The sequence below is a fragment of the Trichechus manatus genome, unplaced genomic scaffold (genome assembly GCF_000243295.1).
Source record: "Trichechus manatus latirostris isolate Lorelei unplaced genomic scaffold, TriManLat1.0 scaffold00037, whole genome shotgun sequence".
NCBI lineage: Eukaryota > Metazoa > Chordata > Mammalia > Sirenia > Trichechidae > Trichechus > Trichechus manatus.
In genome coordinates this window covers 14,481,655-14,502,764 of record NW_004443973.1, presented here as the reverse complement: position 1 = coordinate 14,502,764, position 21,110 = coordinate 14,481,655, and the positions used below count along the sequence as shown (strand labels likewise).

The 21,110-nt window shown below is 37.2% G+C and overlaps 1 protein-coding gene across 7 annotated transcripts in view; it reads left to right on the top strand.

Annotated features, from left to right (window-relative positions):
• UBR3 (ubiquitin protein ligase E3 component n-recognin 3) overlaps positions 1–21,110 on the top strand; it is a 254,201-nt gene that overhangs the window by 20,978 nt on the left and 212,113 nt on the right. Inside the window, exon 1 of one of the 7 annotated variants that reach the window (XM_023730583.1) lies at positions 15,796–16,125. The exons of the other annotated variants lie outside the window; for them this stretch is intronic. Within the exon in view, the coding sequence (XP_023586351.1) occupies positions 16,070–16,125 (56 nt within the window). The 5' untranslated portion in view covers positions 15,796–16,069. Of the gene's footprint in view, positions 1–15,795; positions 16,126–21,110 lie in introns of those variants that run through there. 7 annotated transcript variants of the gene reach the window in all.

Genomic DNA, 21,110 nt, shown 5'->3' with positions numbered 1-21,110 from the left:
TCCTGGTCAGAGCAGTCAGCGGTGGTAGCCGGGCACCATCTAGCTGTACTGGACTCAGTCCGGTGAAGGTCTTGGTAGCTGTGGACAGTTAGTCCTTTGGACTAATCTTTTAGTTGTATCCTGTTCTCTTCGTTCTCACTTGCTCCCCCCAACAACAATTTTATGTCAGGAGTTTACATATATCTTATTTAACATTCTCAACAAACCCTAGTATTGGTATTATTGTCTACATCAATAAAATACAGTGTCAGAGAAGCAAAATGAGCAAAGTCACACAGATACAAGTCACATCGATTTTTGTCCAAATCTAAAGCTTGTGTTTTTAACCTCTACTGCCTCTCTTGATATTGAAGTCTCAGTGGGTTAGTGGTTAAGAGGTGTGGCTGCTAACCAACAGGTTGGAAGTTTGAATCTACCAGCCTCTCCTTGGAAACCCTGTGGGGTAGTTCTAGTGTGTTGTATAGGGTCGCTGTAAGTCAGAGTGAGTTTAGTGGCAATGGGGTTGGCCTCTCTTGATACTACATACCAGTAGAGTTACGGAAACCTTTACGAGGAAGATTATATTCAAACTTGATCTGGGAAGAAGATTGGGAGTTGGAGAGGACAAGGACAGAGGAACAGAAAATACAAAGCTTGACAAGCGTGAAAGAACATGATATAATCAAGTACTAGAGTAGTTTTCACCCAGTATTTTAGCTAGGTGGAGAATTATAGGTTGATACTTATTTTCCCTTGCATTTTGAAGATACTATTCAGTTGTCTTCTGGCATCTGTTGTTAATGAAAAGTCTATATTCAATGTAATTGTTCCTTGTAAGAAATCTGTCTTTATTCACTGATTGCTGTTAAGATCTCTTTGGTGATCTACAGTTTCACTATAATATGTGTCTTCTTGTTAGTTGCCGTCGAGTCAGTTATGACTTTTAGAGACCACTTGTATGCAGAGTAGAACTGCACTCCGTAGGATTTTCAAGACAGGGACCTGGTAGATCGCCAGACCTTACTTCCAAGGCACCTATGAGTGGGTTTGAACTGCCAGCCTTTTGGTTAGTAGTCCAGTGCTTAACCGTTTGCACCACCTAGGACTCCTATGATGTGTCTAGGTGTGATTTTATTTCATTTATCCTCAAGATTTTTTTGGCTGGTTCTAGATAAAGATTTGTCTCTCATCACTCTGGAAAATCTTAGCCATTATCCCTCTAAGTTTTAAGTCTCCGTCATTCTTTATTTTCTGTTTTGGAACTTCTGTAACATATTTGTTGGATCTGTTCATTTTGTCTCCTAGATAAAGCTTACTCTCATTTTTCATCCATTTATCTTTTTTTGTGTGTGTGTGCTGCATTTGGAGGTGATTTTTTCAGATTTATCTTCCATCTGTATCCCATCTGCTATCTAGCTTGTCTGTTGAGTTTTTAATTTCGATGAATGTATTTTTAATTTCTAGAAAGATCTATTTGGTTCTTTTTCTCATCTACCTGACTTTTTTTTTTTTTTTTGAAATGGATGTCATATTCTTTTCTTAGGGTTTCAATTCCCTTTATGACTTTAATAATTTAAAAATAATTATTGTCTTTTCAAAATGTTTTGTTATCTTATTTGAAGTTCTTGGACAATAAATGTGCTGCCTGCTGTATCTGCAGACATACTTTTATTTATTTTTTCTGCAGACACTGGATGGATTGTTTGGAAGTTTTGGAATGTATAATCCTTTTTAGTGTGTGTATCTGAGTCCAGAGGTGAAGTGGAGTACGAATGCTTTTTCTGTGAGAATACCTTGTGGCGTGGGTTTGGGTATAACCCCCCCTAGAATAGTTTTCTGCCAGGAGTTACAGACATTACTGGCTCAGTGCCAGTTTTTAATAATTTCTTTCTTGGGGAGTTCCAATGCCATGTGAGTAATGTAAATTGAACTCAAACTTGCTTGTAGCCTGGATTTGGTGTTTTGACTTTTTGAGGGAATTTTTTGCTTGTATTCATTGCCCCAGCAGAGATAATGTGCCTGTAGATGATTTTATTGGGAGGGTGGGGAGTATTTTATGGAACATACTCTTGAAAGAATCTCTGCAAATGTAACCTGTAATAATGGTAAGAATTTCTTAGAATATTGGTTTGTAAGAATATATTATTATACCAAACCAAAAGCAAACCCGTTGCTGTCAAGTCGATTCCAACTCATATCCACCCTATAGGACAGGGTAGAACTACCCTATAGGATTTCCAAGGCTGTAAATCTTTACAGAAGCAGACTGCCACATCTTTCTCCCACGGAGCGGTTGGTGGGTTCCAACCACTCACCTTTTGGTTAGCAGCCAAGAGTGCTTTAACCACTGCACCACTAGCGCTCCATATATTATTATACCTGTGATTTTATCAACTAAGATATTTTCATTACAAAACTCCAGTTAGAGCCCATCAGTCATTTATAGAAAAGATCAATTTTTGACAAGGACCTTTCAAATTGGTCTTGGTAATTTTTAGTTTAGAATTTGTGAGAACGCAACAATCACCACCACCTGCGTGTTATGCATGTTTTGGTTGCACCTCCAACATTTGTTATCTTTGTGTCATTGGGCAAATGAGTTTACTTCCTTAGGCTATAATTTTTCTCCCATATAAAATGGGGATGGTATTTGATCTACCTACTTCAAATGGGGAGCCCTGATGGCATAGTGATTAAGAACTCAGCTGCTAACCAAAAGGTCAGCAGTTCAAATCCACCAGTGACTTTCTGGAAACACCGTGGGGCAGTTCTCCTCTGTCCTGTAGGGTCACTGTGAGTTGGAACTGACTCTACAGCACCTAACAACAGCAACTTTGAATGGTTGTTTCATTTAAAAAAACTATGTTTTTTAAAGTAAAATGCAGATATAAAATGATACTATTCCTATTTTATGTGATTGGTTGCCTGAGAATATGAAACACATTGGCATGTAATAATAATATTTTATTATAAAAGGAATGACCAGAAGTAAAGCTTTTTATCAAAACATTGAATTAGAATGCTTGACCAAGGTAGTTGTATATGATTTTGAAGGCATTGTTTTGTTTTTGAACAGATTTATTGAGGTATAATTGACTTACAATGAATTGTGCACATTTAAGGTATGTTTTTGATAAATTTTAACGTGTACATCCATGAGACTATCACCACAATCAAGATAGTAAACATAGCAATCACCCCCAAAAGTTTCCTTGTGCATCACAATTAAAAAAAAGTTTCCTTGTGCCCTTTTATCATCCCTACCCCCCGCCCCCACTTCCTATGTCTCTTCCCCCAGCAACCACTGACCTACTTTATGTTTGCATTTTCTAGTGTGTTATAAAAATGGAATCATACAACATGTATTTTTTTTGGGAAAGGCAGGGAGAACATTTGACATCTTTCAGCATAATTATTTTAGGATTCTTTTATGTTGTGTGACTCATTAGTTCATTCCTCTATTGCTAAATAGTATTCTATTCTATGGATGTATCATAATTTGTTTATCCAATCATCTGTTGATGAACATTCGGGTTGTTTACAATTTTTGACTATTAAAAATAAAGCTGCTATGAACATTTCATATGCAAATCTTTGTATGGACATATACTTTCATTTCTCTTGTGTAAATACTTAGGCATGGAATGAGTGAATCATATGGTATTTTATTCATTATAATAGGTACTTAGGTCTTCTTTAATTTCTATAAGCAGTATTTTGTAGTTTTTTTTTCTTTTTCAATTTTATCCCCAGGTATTTTCATGCTATAATAAGTAGTATTAAAAAAAATTAATTTCTTATTGTTGCTAGTATGTGGAAATACAGTTGAGTTTTGTATATTGATCTTGTATCTTGCAACTTCGCTAAACTGTTAGTTATAGTTGCTTTTTTGTAGATTTCATTGTGTTTTCTGCATAGATGAGCATGTCGACTGCCGATAAAGATAGTTTTATTTCTTCCTTTCCAATCTTGGTGCCTTTTATTTCTTTTTCTTGCCTGATTGCTCTGTTCAGAAGGCATATCACATGTTGACTAGAAGTGGTGAGTATAGACATCCTAATCTTGCTTGTAATCTTAGGGGAAATGAATTCAGTCTTTCGCTAGTAAGTATGGTATTAACTGTAGGTGTTTTATAGATGCTCTTTATCAAGTTGAGGAATTTCTCTTTTTTTTCTAGTTTGCTGAGATTTTGTTTTTTTAAAATCAGGAATGGATGTTGGATTTTGTCATTTTTTTTTTTTTGCATCTATTGAGATGATTGTGTGGTTTTTCTTTTTTAGTATGTTGATATGGTGAATTACATTGATCAATTTTTGAATATTGAACCAGTCTTGCATTACTGGGATAAACTCCACTTGGTCATGTTGTATTATCCTTTTTATAAATTGTTGTATTCAATTGGTATGTTTTTTTATGAGGATTTTTATATCTATGTTTAAGAGGGAGACTGGACTGTAGTTTTCTTTTTTTGGTAAACTTTCTGTTTTTTTCTTTGTCTGATTTTGATATCAGGGAGACTGGACTGTAGTTTTCTTATTTTGGTAAACTTTTTTTGTCTTTGATTTTGATATGAGGGTAAAGTTGGCTTTATAAAATGTTTTGGGAAAGGTTCTCTCCTATATACTTTAAGAGTTTATGTAGATTATGGCATTATTTCCCCCTTAATGCACGGTAGAGTTTGGAAGTGAAACAGTTTAGGCTTGGAGTGTTCATTACTGGAGGGTTTTTAACTACAAATTTAATTCCTTCAGTGATATAGTACTATTCAGGTTACTTATTTTTTTTCTTCAGTGACCTTTGGCAATTTGTGTCTCAAGGAATTTATCCATTTCATCTAAGTTGTCAAATTTATGGGCAAAATATTGATTGTAATATTTCCTTATTGCTCTTCCAGTGTCTGTAGGGTATGTAAGGATGTCTCCTTTCCCATTCCTTTATCATTTTTATTGCTCTTTTCAAGGAGCTAGTTTTTGGTTTTATTGATTTTTCTCTGTTGTTTTTCTATTCTGAATTTCATTGATATCTGTTCTTAGTTTCTTCTTTTGGCTCACTTCGAGTTTAATTTTATCGTTTTTTTTTTCTAATTTCTTAAGGTGACAGCTTAGATCATTGATTTCTGGCCCTTCTTTTTTGTTCTAATGTAAGCATTTTCATTCAATTCAAAATGTTTTCTATCTTGCATGATTTTCCATTTGACCCCTGAGACATTTAGAAGTTTGTTGTTTAGTTTACAAATAGTTGGGAATTTTCCATGTTATGTCTGCAGGTAATTTCTAGCTTACTTATGTTATGGTCAGAGAACATATTTGTACAATACCAATTTTTTTAAAATTGTTGAAATTCTCTTCATAGCCCAGGATATGGTCTGTCTTGGTGAATGCTCCATGTGCACTTGAATAAAGTGTGTATTATTCTGCATTACTGTGTTGTTCATTGTTCTATAAATGTCAGTTTGGTCAAGTTGGTTGATAGTGTTGTTCAGATCTCTTACATTTTTTTTTTTTGGTGAATATTTATTGTTTATCCATTGTACATTTGGCCAGTTTTTGGATTTGGCTATTTTGCATAGTGCTGTTATGAATTTTCTTATACATGTCTTCTGGTGAAAATTTCTACACTTTCTGTTGGCCATAAATCTGAGAGTGTAATTGCTGCGCTGTAGGACATGTATATGTTCCAATGTAGTAGATACTGCCACACAGTTTTCCAATGTGATTTTACCAATATGTACTCCCATTAGCCCAGTCAATGGAAAACGACATCCTGTTTGGTAAAGCAGAGGGTCAGTGAAAACAAGGGAAATCAAGAAGATAGATTGGCATAATAGCTGCAAAAATGGACTCAAACATACCAGTGATCATGAAGATGGAGCAGAACCAGCAATGTTTCTTTCTGTTATACATCAAGTCACCATGAGTCACAGCTGACTCAACAGCAACTGATAACACTCTCAGCAACAGTATTTGAGAGTCCAGTTGCTTGAAGTCTTTACCATCATTTGGTATTTTATCTCTTCTTTATTTTTACTGTTCTAATTGGTGTGGCCTGGTATCTTATTTTGGTTTGGTTGCATTTCCTGATGGTTAATGAAGTTGAACATTTTTTCCATTATTTATTGGCCATTTAAGGAATCCCTGGGTGGTGCAAACAGTTAAGCACTCAACTACTAGCCAAAAGGTTAGTGGTTTGGACCCATCCAAAGATGCCTTGGAAGACAGGCCTGGAAACCCTGTGGAGTATCTCTACTCTGTACCACATGAGGTCACCGTGAGTTGGAATCAACAACTAACAGCAATTGACACTTTAAATATTACCTTTTGTTGAGTGTCTGTCTATTCAGTCATTTTGTTCATATTTCTGTTGAGTCATCTGTCTTTTTCTTATTTTTTTGTATATATTGTTTTTAATATATTCTGAATAAGAATACTTTTTCAGATTTATCTATTGCAAATATCTTCCTAAGCTCTTTGGGTTGCCTTTTCACTTAAAAAAAATTTTTTTTAATTAATTTTTTTGTGTGTGTGTTTCAAGTGAAAGTGTGCAGTTCAAGTCAGTTTCTCATACAAGAATGTATACACACTGTGCTATGTGACCCTCGCTGCTCTCCCTATAATGTGATAACACGCTCCTCTTTTCTACCCTTGATTTCCCGTGTCCATTCAACTAGCTCCTGTTCCTTTTTGCCTTCTCATCTTGCCTTTGGACAGAAGCTGCCCATTTAGTCTCATGTATCTACTTGAGCTAAGAAGCAGTCTCTTCACGAGTATCATTTTTGTCCCATAGTCCAGTCTAATCTTTGTCTGAAGAGTTGGCTTTGGGAATGGTTTCAGTTCTGGTCTAACGGAGAGTCCGGGGGCCATGTCTTCCGGGGTCCTTCCAGTCTCAGACCATTAAGTCTGGTCTTTTTACGAGAATTTGAGTTCTGCACCCTGCTTTTCCGCTACTCTGTCAGGGACTCTCTGTTGTTATTTCCCACGAGGGTAGTCATGGTGGTAGCCAGACACCATCTAGTTCTTCTGGTCTCAGGGTGATGGAGTCTCTGGTTTATGTGGCCCTTTCTGTCTCTTGGGCTAATATTTTCCTTGTGTCTTTCGTGTTCTTCACTCTCCTTTGCTCCAAGTGGGTTGGGACCAATTGACATATATTAGACGGCCACTCGCTAGCTTTTAAGACCCCAGATGCCACTCACCAAAGTGGGATGCAGAACATTGTCTTAATAAACTTTGTTATGCCAGTTGACCTAGGTGTCTCCTGAAAGCATGGTCGCCAGACCCCCAACCCCTGCTACTCTGTCCCTTGAAGTGTTTGGTTGTATTCAGGAAACTTCTTAGCTTTTGGTTTAGTCCAGCTGTGCTGACTTCCCCTGTATTGTATGTTGTCCTTCCCTTCACCTAAGATAATAGTGGTCTTGTACAATATTTAGTTCTTTTAATAGTGGTCTCATACAATATTTGTCCTTTTGTGACTGACTGATTTTACTCAGCATAATGCCTTCCAGATTCATCCATGTTATGAAATGTTTCTCGGATTGATTGTTGTTCTTTATTGTTGTGTAGTTTTCCATTGTGTGAATATACCATGATTTGTTTATTCATTTGTCTGTTGATGGGCAGCTGGGTTGTTTCCATCTTTTTGCTGTTTTGAACAGTGCTGCAGTGAACATGGGTGTGCATATATCTATTTGTGTGACAGCTCTTATTTCTGTAGGATATGTTCCAAGGAGTAGGATTGCTGGAATATATGGTACTTCTCTTTCTAGCTTTTTAAGGAAGTGCGAAATTGATTTCTAAAGTGATTGTACCATTTTACATTCCCACCAACAGTGTGTAAGTATTCAGTCTCTCCATAATCTCTCCAACATTTATTATTTTGTGTTTTTTTTGATTAATGCTAGCCTTGTTGGGGTGAGGTGGTATCTCATTGTAGTTTTGATTTGCATTTTTCTAATGGCTGATGATCCTGAGCATTTCCTCATGTATCCGTTAGCCATCTGAATGTCTTCTTTGGCGAAGTGCCTGTTCATATCCTTTGCCCTTTTTTTAATTGGGTTATTTGTCTTTTCATTGTTGAGGTTTTGCAGTATCTTGTACGTTTTAGAGATTTAGACACTGATCGGATTTGTTGTAGCCAAACATTTTTTCCCAGTCTGTAGGTTGTCTCTTTACTTTTTTGGTGAAGTCTTTTGATGAGCATAAGTGTTTGACTTATAGGAGCTCCCAGTTATCTAGTTTCTCTTCTGGTGTTTGTGCATTGTTAGTAATGTTTTGTATTGTGTTTATGCCATGTATTAGGGCTCCTAGTGTTGTCCCTACTTTTTCTTCCATGATTTTTATTGTTTTAGATTTTATATTTAGGTCTTTGTTCCAATTTGAGTTAGTTTTTGTGTATGGTGTGAGGTATGAGCCTTGGTTCATTTTTTTGCAGATAGATATCCAGTTATACCAGCACCATTAGTTAAAGAGACTGTCTTTTTCCCAGTTAACTGACTTTAGGCCTTTGTCAAATATCTGCTGCTCATAGGTGGATGAATTTACGTCTGAATTCTCAATTCTGTTCCACATCTATGTATCTGTTGCTGTACCAGTACTAGGCTGTTTTGACTACTGTGGCGGTATAATAGGTTCTAAAATCAGGTAGTGTGAGGCCTCCCACTGTGTTCTTCTTCAGTAGTAATGCTTTACTTATGTGGGGTCTCTTCCCTTTCCATATGAAATTGGTGATTTGTTTCTCCATCTCCTTAAAAAATGCTGCTAGAATTGAATCAGTATTGCATTGTATCTGTAGATTGCTTTGGGTAGAATTGACATTTTCATAATCTTGAGTCTTCCTATCTATGAGCGAAGTATGTTTTTCCACTTATGTAGGTCTCTTTTTTGGTTTCTTGCAGTAGTGTCTTGTAGTTTTGTTTACATAGGTCTTTTACGTCTCTGGTTAGATTTATTCCTAAGTGTTTTATCTTCTTGGGGGCTATTGTAAATGGAATTGATTTGGTGATTTCCTCTTGGAAGTTCTCTATGTTGGTGTAGAGATTTTTGTATGTTTACCTTGTATCCTGATATTTTGCTGAAATCTAATAGTTCCAGTAGTTTTCTTGTGGATTCTTTGGGGGTTTTCTGTGTATAAGATCATATCATCTGCAAATAGCAATAACTTTTACTTTTTCCTTACCAATTTGGATGCCTTTTATTTCTTTTTCTAGCCTAATTGCTCTGGCCAGGACCTCCAGCACAATGTTGAATAAGAGTGGTGATAAGGGGCATCCTTGTCTGGTTCTCATTCTCAAGGGGAATGCTTTCAGACTCTCTCCATTTAGAATGACGCTGGCTGTTGGCTTTGTATAAATGCCTTTTATTATGTTGAGGAATTTCCCTTCTATTCCTATTTTGCTGAGAGTTTTTATTATGAATGGATGTTGGACTTTGTCAAATGCCTTTTCTGCATCAATTGATAAGATCATGTGGTTCTTGTCTTTTGTTTTATTAATGAGATGGATTACATCGATTGTTTTTCTAATGTTGAACCATGCCTGCATACCTGGTATGAATCCTACTTGATCATGGTGAATTATTTTTTTGATATGTTGTCTAGAAATTTGTTGAGGATTTTTGCGTCTGTGTTCATGAAGGATAGTGGTCTCTAATCTTTTTTTGTGTGTTGTGTTTACCTGGTTTTGGTATCAGGGTTATGCTGGCTTCATAGAATCAGTTTGGGAGTGTTCCATCCTTTTATATGCTCTGAAATACCTTTAGTAGTAGTGGTGTTAACTTTTCTCTGAAAATTTGGTAGACTCTTCCAGTGAAACCGTCAGGGCCAGGGCTTTTTTTTTGTTGGGAGTTTTTAAATTACCTTTTCAGTCTCTTCGTTTGTTACAAGTTTATTTATTTGTTCTACCTCTGTTTGTGTTAGTTTAGTTAGGTAGTGTGTTTCTAAAAATTTGTCCATTTCGTCTAGGTTTTCAAATTTGTTAGAGTACAATTTTTCATAGTATTCTGTTATAATTCTTTTAATTTCAGTAGAATCTGTTGTCATGTTGCCCATCTTATTTCTTATTTGGGTTATTTGCTTCCTCCTGTTTTTCATTTGTCGGTTTGACCAGTGGTTTTTTGATTTTGTTGATCTTTCCAAGAAACCAACTTTTGGTTTTGTTGATTGTTTCTATTTTTTTTTCTGTTTTCTATGTCATTTATTTATGCTTTAATTTTTATTATTTCCTTTTTTTGGTGGCTATCAGCTTCTTTTTTGTTCTCTTTCTATTCATTCGAGTTGTAGGGCTCATGTTTTGATTTTGGCCTGTTCTTCTTTTTTGATGTGTGATCTTATTGCTATAACTTGACCTCTGAGCACTGCCTTTGCTGTGTCCCAAAGGTTTTGATAGGGTGTGTTTTTATTCTCATTTGAGTCTAGGAAGTTTTCGATTCCCTCTTTGATTTCTTCAATTACCCTGTTGTTTTAAGCAAGATGTTAATCAGTTTCCATGTATTTGATTTTTTTTCTTGCTCTTCTTGTTGTTGATTTCTTCTTTTATGGATGTGAGCAGAGAGAATGCTTTGCATTATTGCAATGTTTTGGATTTTATTAAGAGTTTCTTTGTGGCCTAAAGTGTGTTTTTTTTTCTAGAGAATGTTCCATGTGTGTTGGAAAAGAATGTATACTTTGCTCCTATTGGGTGGAGTGTTCTATGTATGTTTATGAGGTCAAGTTGGTTGATTGTGGCATTTAAATCTTCCGTGTCTTTATTGAACTTCTTTCTGGATGATATGTCCTTTGTAAAGAGTGGTGTGTTGAAGTCCCTACTATTATTGTGGATTGTCTAATTCTCTTTTCAGTGCTGTTGGAGTTTATGTATTTTGAAGCCCTTTCATTGGATGTATAGATATTTATTAAGGTTATGTCTTTTTGGTGGATTGTTATATCTTCTTGGTGGATTGGAGATCTTGTATATTCTTCCTGCTTTCCTATCTGCTTGTTCTATTGAGTATGAAAAGGAGGGTTGAAGTCTCCAACTACAATTGTGGATTTGTCTTTTTCTTGTTAAATTTCTGTCAGGTTTTTGTCTCTCATATTTTGAAGCTCTGTTGTTAGGTGCATAGACACTTAAGATTGTTTTGCCTTCCTGGTGAATTGATCCCTTTATCATTATATCTCTTTTTTTATCTCTGGTAATATTCCCTGTTCTGAACTCTACTTTGTCTTTTAATATAGTCACTCATGATTCTTTTGATTGGTATTAGCATGGTGTGTATTTTCCATGTTTTTTCTTTTAATCTATTTATGTCTTTATATTTAAAGTCATTTCTTTTAGGCAGTTGATCTTGTTGAGCATTGCTTTGTTATTCACTCTGACCATCTTTAACAATGGTAGTTAGATCATTTATATTTAATGAGATGATTTTTTATATGTCTCACATCTCTACTTTTTGAACATATGGAATACTGTTACAATAACTTTTAATGTTGTTGTCTGTTAGTTCTAACGCCTTTGTTATTGCTGGGTCATTTTTTACTGATTAGTTTCCTTATTATAGGATGTGTTTTCTTCTTTGTATGTCAAAATGGATGCCTGACATTGTAAATTTTACTTTTTTGGTTGCTTGATGTTTTGTATATTTATGAATATTCTTGAACTTTGTTTTGATGTGTAATTCATTTCCTTGGAAACAATTTGATCCTTTCAGGTTTTGTTGTATGCTTTATACAGTGGGTCTGCAGGAGTTCTCAGTCTGGGAATAATTATTTCCCACTATTGAGGAAATGTTCTGAGTTTTCTACCTAATATCTCATAAATTATGAGTTTGTACAGTCTAGCTGATGGGAACAGACACCATTCCCAGTTATATATGTGAGGCAGGCCCTGTTGTCTAATCCTTTCAGATGCTTTTTACCCCCTAGCCTTGGATAGTTTCCTCACACTCATGTGATCAGTAATCTGGTGAATACTCAAATACTTGGGGGCACCTTATGTAGATACTTGTGGCTTTTTCTCTGTGGAATTTTTTTCTCTTTGGCACTCTGGCTTGTGAACTGTAGCTGCACTGATTTCCCTGAACTGTCAGCTTCATCTTCTCAGCTGAGGGAGTTTGCTGGGCTCCATCTTGAATTCCTGTCTCTTAACGGATTGAATTGTTTTCCCCATAGTGTCAACTTGGCCAGTCCATGATTCCCAGTATTGTGTGATTGTCTACCATTTTGTCATCTGATGTGATTTTCCTATGTGTTGTAAATCTTATCTTTATGATGTTAATGAGGCAGGATTAGAGACAGTTATTTTAATGAGGCAGGACTCAGTCTACAAGATTAGGTTGTATCTTTAGTCAATCTCTTTTGAGATATAAAAGAGAAGAGTGAGCAGAGAGACATGGGGACCCCATACGATCAAGAAAGTAGAGCCAGGAGAGCAGCGCTTCCTTTGGACCTGAGGTCACTGTGCTGAGAACCTCCTAGACCAGGGGAAGATTGATGACAAGGACCTTCCGCTAGAGCTAACAGAGAGAGAAAGCCTTCCCCTGGAGCTGGCATCCTGAATTTGGACTTCTAGACTCCTAGCGTGTGAGAGAATAAATTTATCTTTGTTAAAGCCATCTACTTGTGGTATTTCTGTTATACCAGCACTAATTAACTAAGAGACAGACTTTGTTACTGGGAGTGGAGTGCTGCTCTAATAGATACCTAAAATATTGAAGCAGCTTTGAAAGTGTGAGTGGGTACAGTCTGGAAGAATTTTAAAGTACCTAATAGTAAAAGCTTAGATTGTCTTGAAGAGACAGTTGGTGGAATTACGGATGTTGAGGACCATTCTGGTGAGGTCTCAGAAGGAAGTGAGAAAAGCTGTTACGTTAGAGATGGTGCAGATGACGAGAAGCAGCAGCAGAGAAACTGCAGCAGAGAAATGGTAGTAGCACAACCAAGACACCAGCGTGACACAGCACTGGAGCTGACCCATGGAGTGAGAGAGCTGAGTGCCCTTGGTAGGAGGCTCCCTGGTAGAGTGGGGTGCCTCTGAGCACTGATCAGTGGAGCTAGACTTGCTGACGCATGGAACAAGAGAGCTGAATGCATTCCAGACGAAGTTTACTGGGGGAATAGGGTACCTGCGGGCTCTTATTGGTGGAGCTGAAGAGCTTTGGAACACTTGCCCCAGGAGGGCACCTGCAGGCCGTAAGGCCCAAGGGGCCGAAAGGCCAAGGAACCAGAAAGCAGAAGCAGAAACTGAAGAGACAAGGAACACAGGAAGCAGAACGGCCTCAGTCTCGAAGGGTAAGGACACGACCCCAGGGGTCTCAAAGGGTGGAGCCATGGCCTCTAGGGCTTAAAAGAGTGGGGCCACAGCGTCCTAGGTTTCAAGAATCAGATCTACACCAACTTGGTTCTGGAGTGTGGGGCTGTGGGACTGCTGTTAAAGCGTGCTAGCGGAATGGGGTTGGATCTGCTGCTTAAAGCTAAGGATGCAGGGCTGCCACACCCAAAGAGTAGAAGAACAGGACCTGCTGGGGCCGAGGGGGTAGGGTCGCCACTCAGATGGACTAGGAGAATGGGACCACCCAAATGTGAAGGAGCAGAATTGCCAGTCCAGTGGTCCTGGAAGGCAGAGCTGAAGCCCAGGGCTGGGGGGCCCTACCCAGAATCTGGAGAGTGTGGCCAACACCAAGACTCCAGAGGGCAGGGCCATTGCCTAAATGGTTTCAGAGAACAGAGGATTATTTTCAAGGCTTGAGAGCTAATGTAATGTGTTCAGCTGGCTTGCTTGGTGCCTGTTATCCCTTCTTTCTCTCCAGTTCTCCCATTTGTAATGCAAATATCTAGCTTGTGCCTGTTCCAACATTGCACTTTGGAAACAGATAACTTGTAGATTTCACAGATGAAGAGGAATTTTTCAATTTTGGACTTGGAATTGATTTAAGACTTTTGCTATGATATAATGGGGTGAATGTGTTTTAAATGTGGCAAGGACATCAATTTTTTGGAGCCAGAAAATGGAATGTCATGGTTTGAATTGTGTCCCCCAAAAATGTATGTCGACTTGGCTAGGCCATAATTCCCAGTATCGTGTGATTCTCCACCATTTATCATCTGATGTGATTTTCCTATGTGTTGTAAATCCTATCTCTGTGATGTTAATGAGGCAGGATTAGAGGCAATTATGTTAATGAGGCAGGACTCAGTCTATAAGATTAGGTTGTGTTTTCAGTCAATCTCTTTTGGAAATATAAAAGAGAGAAGCGGGGTGGGGGGATGGGATGGTGGGGGGAGGGGACCTCATGCCACCAAGAAACAGGAGCCAGGAGAATAGTGCATCTTTTGGACCTGAGGTCCCCGTGCCGAGAAGCTCCAAGACCAGGCAAAGATTGATGACAAGGATCTTCCCCCAGAGCTGACAGAGAAAGCCTTGCCCTGGAGCTGGCACCCTGAATTCGGACTTCTAACTTCCTAGACTATGAGAGAATAAATTTCTTCGTTAAAGCCATTCACTTGTGGTACTTCTGTTACAGCAGGACTAGATAACTAAGACATTCACCGTCGTTGCTTCTAAGGAGCGTTGTTCCTGTACTTCTTCCAAGACAGATTTATTTGTTTTTCTGGCAGACCATGGTATACTCAGTATTCTTTGCCAACACTGTAATTCAAAGGTGTCAATTCTTCTTTGGTCTTTCTTATTCATTGTCCAGGTTTTGCGCGCATATGAGGCAATTGAAAATACCATGGCTTGGGTCAGGCTCACTTTAGTCCTTAAAGTGATATCTTTGCTATTTAACATCTTAAAGAGGTCTTCGGTAGCGAATTTGCCCAGTGTAGTACATTGTTTGATTTCTTGACTGCTGCTTCCGTGGGCATCGATTGTGAATCCAAGTAAAATGAAGTCCTTGATAACTTCAATCTTTTCTCCGTTTATCATGATGTTGCTTATTGGTCCAGTTGTGAGAATTTCTGTTTTCTTTATGTTGAGGTGTAATCCATACTGAAGGCTTTAGTCTTTGATCTTCATCAGTAAGTGCTTCACGTCCTCTTCACTTTCAGCAGGCAAGGTTGTGTCGTCTGTTTATCACAGGTTGTTAAGGAGTCTTCCTCCAATCCTGATGCCATGTTGTCGTATAGCCCAGTTTCTCAGATTATTTACTCAGCATACAGATTGAATAAGTATGGCAAAAGGATACAACCCTGATGGACACCTTTCCTGACTTTAAAGTGTGAAGTATTCCCCTGTTCTGTTCGAATGATAGCCTCCTGGTCTATGTATAGGTTCCTCATAAGGACGATGAAGTGTATACTTATATATAGTACAATACTATGTGCTATATTCGTATAGGTAGCTACACTTATGTCAGTCACGTAAATAGATTTTCTTCTGTATATGTGCTTTCTGCTCTGTTTTTGGGTGAGAACTGTCTTCCCAGAAGGAGGGCCACAGGTGTTAGAAGACTACTCTTACGTGCTTTCATGAGTAGATTTTTCTAAAAATATGTAATGTCAAATTTCTTAATTTTTCAATTAGGCATTTTTAACTTGTTATTTATAAGTTGTGTAGGACATTCTTAAATCATATAGAATTTGCATGGTATATATCTTTCCATTCTTTTACGTTCAACTTACATACATTTTTATGTCTTTATATTTAAAGTGGGTTTATTGTGGAGGGGTTATATCCAGATTTCGCTTTTTTACCAATCTGACAATCTTTGACTTTAAATTGGTATGTTTAGACCACATTTACTATTATTCTTTTTTTCTCTCAGTTCATTTTTTTCTAAATTTTTTTTATATTGTTGTTGTTGAGAATATACACAACAAAATGTACTCCAATTCAACAGTTTCTACATGTACTATTTAGTTAACACTGATTACATTCTTTGAGTTGTGCTACCATTCTTTTACTGTAATTCTTGATAGGTTTTATTAAAAGCTACCATTTTAGTTTCCTAATTTGCATTTTTTTCTTTAACTCTCCACAAAAATATCTGACATTGATATTATTGGCCTCATATTATAGAGGAGAAAAGTAAGGCTAAGAGAAACTCATGAGTAGCAAGGAAGTGGCAAATTTGGGACCCAGGTCTTCTGGATTGGAGTCTGTGCTGAGTAAATATTGCGTTGAATTATGAACCATCCTTTTGCTTACTGCTTGTCCATCTGTATGAAGACATCTTTTCAGAGGTACTCATACTGCCTGTGACCTTACTCTCCATGCTTATTTTTTTCTGGTGATTATTTATGGTTAGAGGACAACATGAATTAACCTCTCTGTGCCTTATGTAAATGCGTATATAGAATTTAATGCTGGAACAAACCTTGGAGATAATTTACTACCAGCTTTTCATTTTGTAGTTGAGATATAGCTTAGATATTTGAACCAGCGATTCAGATCTGTTTTAAACACTTTCCTCACTATCTAAAGAGCACTAGCCCCATTTGATTAAGAATGGATCAATGGATTAATAGATTAATTTGGTTACTGGATTAAGTAGACTTGTGTTCTGTTAAAAAAAATCATATTAAGCCAATAATAGAAATCGATTGAAGTTTATTTAATGCATAGTTTGCAAATGGGAGTAATATTTCAACTGGAGAGTCAAAGATATTCTGAAGATTAGAGAACCTCGAAACACTCTTATACCAACTCTTAACGACATTGCCATAGAAAAAAGAGTCGGAACAAAACTGATAAACAAATCTGTGGTCAGGAAGGATTTTCATACAGCATTGTCTTAAAGAACAATTAAAATAATTACTGATTTTTTCCTACCCTGCCCCGTTTAGCTGGTTATCTAATTATTTCAATACGATTTCTCTGAGTCTATTCCAGAGTAATTAATCTGTATTTTCATGTACTGTTGTTATATTTTCTTTCTGCCTTCAACCTTTCAATTTATGATTTGTTTACTATGTTAATAGTTTAGTACATTTACAACACCTCTTCTGATCTTACAGGCACTCTGTAATGAATTCAGAATTTTTAGTTTCTTAAATATTTTGCTTTTGCTCTTTCAGTACTTTAGGGCCCCCCAAATAATATTTATTTATTTATTTTTTATTGTACTTTAGATGAAGGTTTACAGAACAAACTAGCTTCTCATTAAGCGGTTAGTACACATATTGTTTTATGACACTGGTTAACAACCCCATGACATGTCAACAGTCTCCCTTCTTGACCTTGAGTTCCCTATTACCAGCTTTCCAGTCCCCTCCTGCCTTCTAGTCCTTGCTCCTGGGATGATGTGCCCCTTTAGACTCATTTTGTTTTATAGACCTGTCTAATCTTTGGCTGAAGGATAAACCTCAGGACTGACTTCATTACTGAGCTAAAAGGGTATCCGGGGGCCATGCTCTCAGGATTTTCTGTAGTCTCTGTCAGGCCAATCAGTCTGGTCTTTTTTTGTGAGTTAGAATTTTGTTCTACATTTTTCTCCAGCTCTGTCCAGGACCATCTGCTGTGATCCCTGTGAGAGCAGTCAGTGGTAGCCAGGCATCATCTAGTTGTACTGGACTCAGTCTGGTGGAGGCCTTGGTAGACTAATCTTTCCCTTGTATCTTTAGTTTTCTTCATTCTCTCTTGCTCCTGAAGGGGTGAGACCAGTGGAGTAGTTTATATCTTAGATGGCTGCTCACAGGCTTTTAAGACCCCAGATGCTACTCACCAAGTAGAATGTAGAACAGTTTTATAAACTATGTTATGCCAGTTGAGCTAGATGTTCCCCAAGACCATGGTCCCCACAGCCCTCAACCCAGCAATTCAGTCCCTCAGGGAATTTGGATGTGTCTATGGAGCTTCCATGACCTTGCTTTGTACAAGTTGTGCTGGCTTCCCTAGTACTGTGTACTGTCTTACCCTTCAAAGTTACCACTTACCTATTTTCTATTTAGTGTTTTTCCATCCCCACCCCTCTCCTCCCTTGTAACCATCAAAGATTGTTTATTTTTGTGTGTAAACTTTTTCATGAGCTTTTACAGTAGTGGTGGTTTCATACAATATTTGCCCTTTTGTGATTGACTTATTTCATTCAGCATTATGCCCTCCAGATTCATCCATGTTATGAGATGCTTCGCAGATTGATCGTTCTTTATCGTTGTGTAATACTCCATAGTGTGCATGTACCATAGTTTTATCCATTCATCTGTTGATGGGCATCTAGGTTGTTTCCATCTTTTTGCTATTGTGAACAGTGCTGCAGTGAACACAGGTGTACATCTGTCTATTTGTGTGACGACTCTTATTTCTCTAGGATATATTCCTAGGAGTAGGATTGCTAAATCATATGGTATCCAAATAATATTTAAACCCGTATAGGTAGAATTTAAAATTTTTCCTCTTAGTTCTTAATCACTCATGTAATCTAATGGTCTTAGACATGAGACGGATCCACACCTCAATCAAGTCCTACATTTTAGAGATATACAAATGGTTATCTAGAGAGATGGCCCAAGAGCACATATAGCTGACTTTGGAATCAAATCACTGGCTTGACTCTTCCTTTCTCTGCTCAGTAGTTTACTTAATTGTATTTATTATTTTTTCTGTTTTTCTTCCTTAGAATGTGTTCCATAAGGCTGAATACAATATCATATTGATTATCTCAAATTTAAAATGTGTTTTAATATATGATAAAGCTTCTCCACCTTCATTATTCCTGTTTTTCATAATTTTTTAGCAATTCTCACTTCTTTTTTCATATGAGCTTTAGAATCAACTTGTTTATTTCTTATTGAAATTTTTCCTGGGATCACATTACAAATATGAATTAGTTTAGGTAGATACCATATACCTTTATGGTACACCTTTTGTGATCTCGAGGAATCTTTTAACAGTTTTGTTAGGGATGTCATTTAATGTTTCTGAGATTTCCCTATCTGTTAAATGAAGGAGATGTACTGTATCAGGGGTTTTTAATATGGGGAGTATGAATCTTCGGGAAACCTCTATGTATTACCTAAAATTATATGCAAAACAATGTATGTATGTGCAATTGGTGCTAAAGTGGGAATGGGATGTACTTGCCAAAGGCTAATTTATAGGCAAATTTATTATCTCAGATGGTTTTCTAGTTCTTGAAATATGTGACTGAGTTGAGTACACTTCTCCTTGCCCTCCTTACCCTCACCAAGTCTCAGTAATTTGCAGATGTTACCAGAATCCCCTCTCCCTTTTCCTTTTCCTTTCTTCCCTGCCTCCCTTTCCCCTTTTTTTCTTCTTTGTTTCTCTAGCTCCACATATGCTCTACTTACAGAGCTTTGCATGCCTAGCTTCCTCCTGTTATTTGGGCTGTAGCCAAAGTATCACCTCTTCAGAAAGTCCTTCCCTGACAAACCCAATCTGAAGGTGCCTAGTGGGGCATGGTCTGTACATCATCCTGTTAAATTATCTTATAGAGCTTATTACTATCAGATATTTTCATGTTTATTTTCTTGTTTCTCTTTCTCCTCTACCTTTCCCTACCCGCCCAGTAGAAAAGTTTAGCCCATGAGAGCAAGTTCTTAAGTTTGTATTTCCCTTTAAATCAAGTTTTGGACCTTTAGATGTAGTGCTTCCAAACTTTTTCGTAATTTGCTAGACATGGAAAATGATATTTGGATGGGACACAGAGGCAACTGAGGAGGCTGCGCAGGTCCTACCTTGAGTGTAGAAATCCATACCTCTACATTGTAATCTACTGGCCTCACATTTGGGAAGCTCTGCCTTAAGGATGGGTAGACTTCAGCAGTGTGGTGAATACTCTGAATGTTATATTTTTATGTGTGTGCATATTTTTCCCTTAAGAGAGAGCCTAACTTTCATTAGATTCTCAAAAGGGTCCATGACCCAAAAAAGGTTGAGAATTAATGCTGTAAATCATGGAACTAAAACCAAAAGTATAGCATAACTTTTTATTGTTTGTTTTTGGCTTAAGTATTTTCCTTTTGATTATAAAACTTACACGTGTATTTGTTACGCAGAAGTAAGAAATTAGTTTAGAAGGTAAATGTTCACCATATCCCACCTGTAGTTAATTTCTATCAAATTTAGTATACATTTCTCTAAATATTTTTTCTTAAATATATTGACATTTTCTTTCTCTTTCTTCTCCAAAATTTTATTTATAAAACAGATTATAATGTATATACTATTACATAATTTTTCTCATTAAATTTATCTCTGATATGATTCTACTTCAGAACTTGTTGATCTATCTCATTCTTTTTTTTTTTAGGAAATTTTTTTTTTTTTTTTTTATTTAGGTGAAGGTTTACAGAACAAATAGTTTCTCACCAGTCAGTACACATATTGTTTTACGACATTGGTTAACAACCCCACAACATGTCAACACACTCCCTTCTTGACCTTTTTTTTTTTTTTTTAAATTGTACTTTAGGTGAAGGTTTACAGAACAAATAGTTTCTCATTAAGCAGTCAGTACACATATTGTCTTATGACATTGGTTAACAACCCCACGACATGTCAACACACTCCCTTCTCGACCTTTTTTTTTTTTTTTTTAATTGTCCTTTAGGTGAAGGTTTACAGAACAAATATTTTCTCATTAAACAGTCAGTACACATATTGTCTTATGACATTGGTTAACAACCCCACGACATGTCAACCCTCTCCCTTCTTGACCTTGGAGGACCTTTTTTATTGGTGAAAATATACATAGCCAAAGATACACCATTTCAAAAATTTTTACATGCACAATTCAGTGACATCGATTACATTCTTCCAGTTGTGCTGCTATTCTCACTTTAAACGAAGGTTTATAGAACAAAATAGTTTCTCATTTAACAGTTAGTATACGTGTTGCCCTATGACAATGGATAACAACCCCACTACATGTCAACACTGTCCTTACTCAACCTTGGATTCCCAATCACCAGCTTTCCTGTCCCCTTCTGCCTTCTAGTCCTTGTCCCTGGACTGCTGTGCCTCATTAGTCCCATTTTGTTTTAAGGGGCTGTGCAATCGCCGGCTGAATGGTTAACCTCAGAAGTGACTTTACCACTGAGCTAAAAGGGTGTTTGGGGGCCATACTCTCGGGGTTTCTACAGTCTCTTTCAGGCCAGTAAATTTGGTCTATTTTGTGTGTGCGTTAGAATTTTGTTCTACATTCTTCTCCAGCTCTGTCCAGAACCCTCTGTTGTGATCCTGGTCAGAGCAGTCAGTGGTGGTAGCC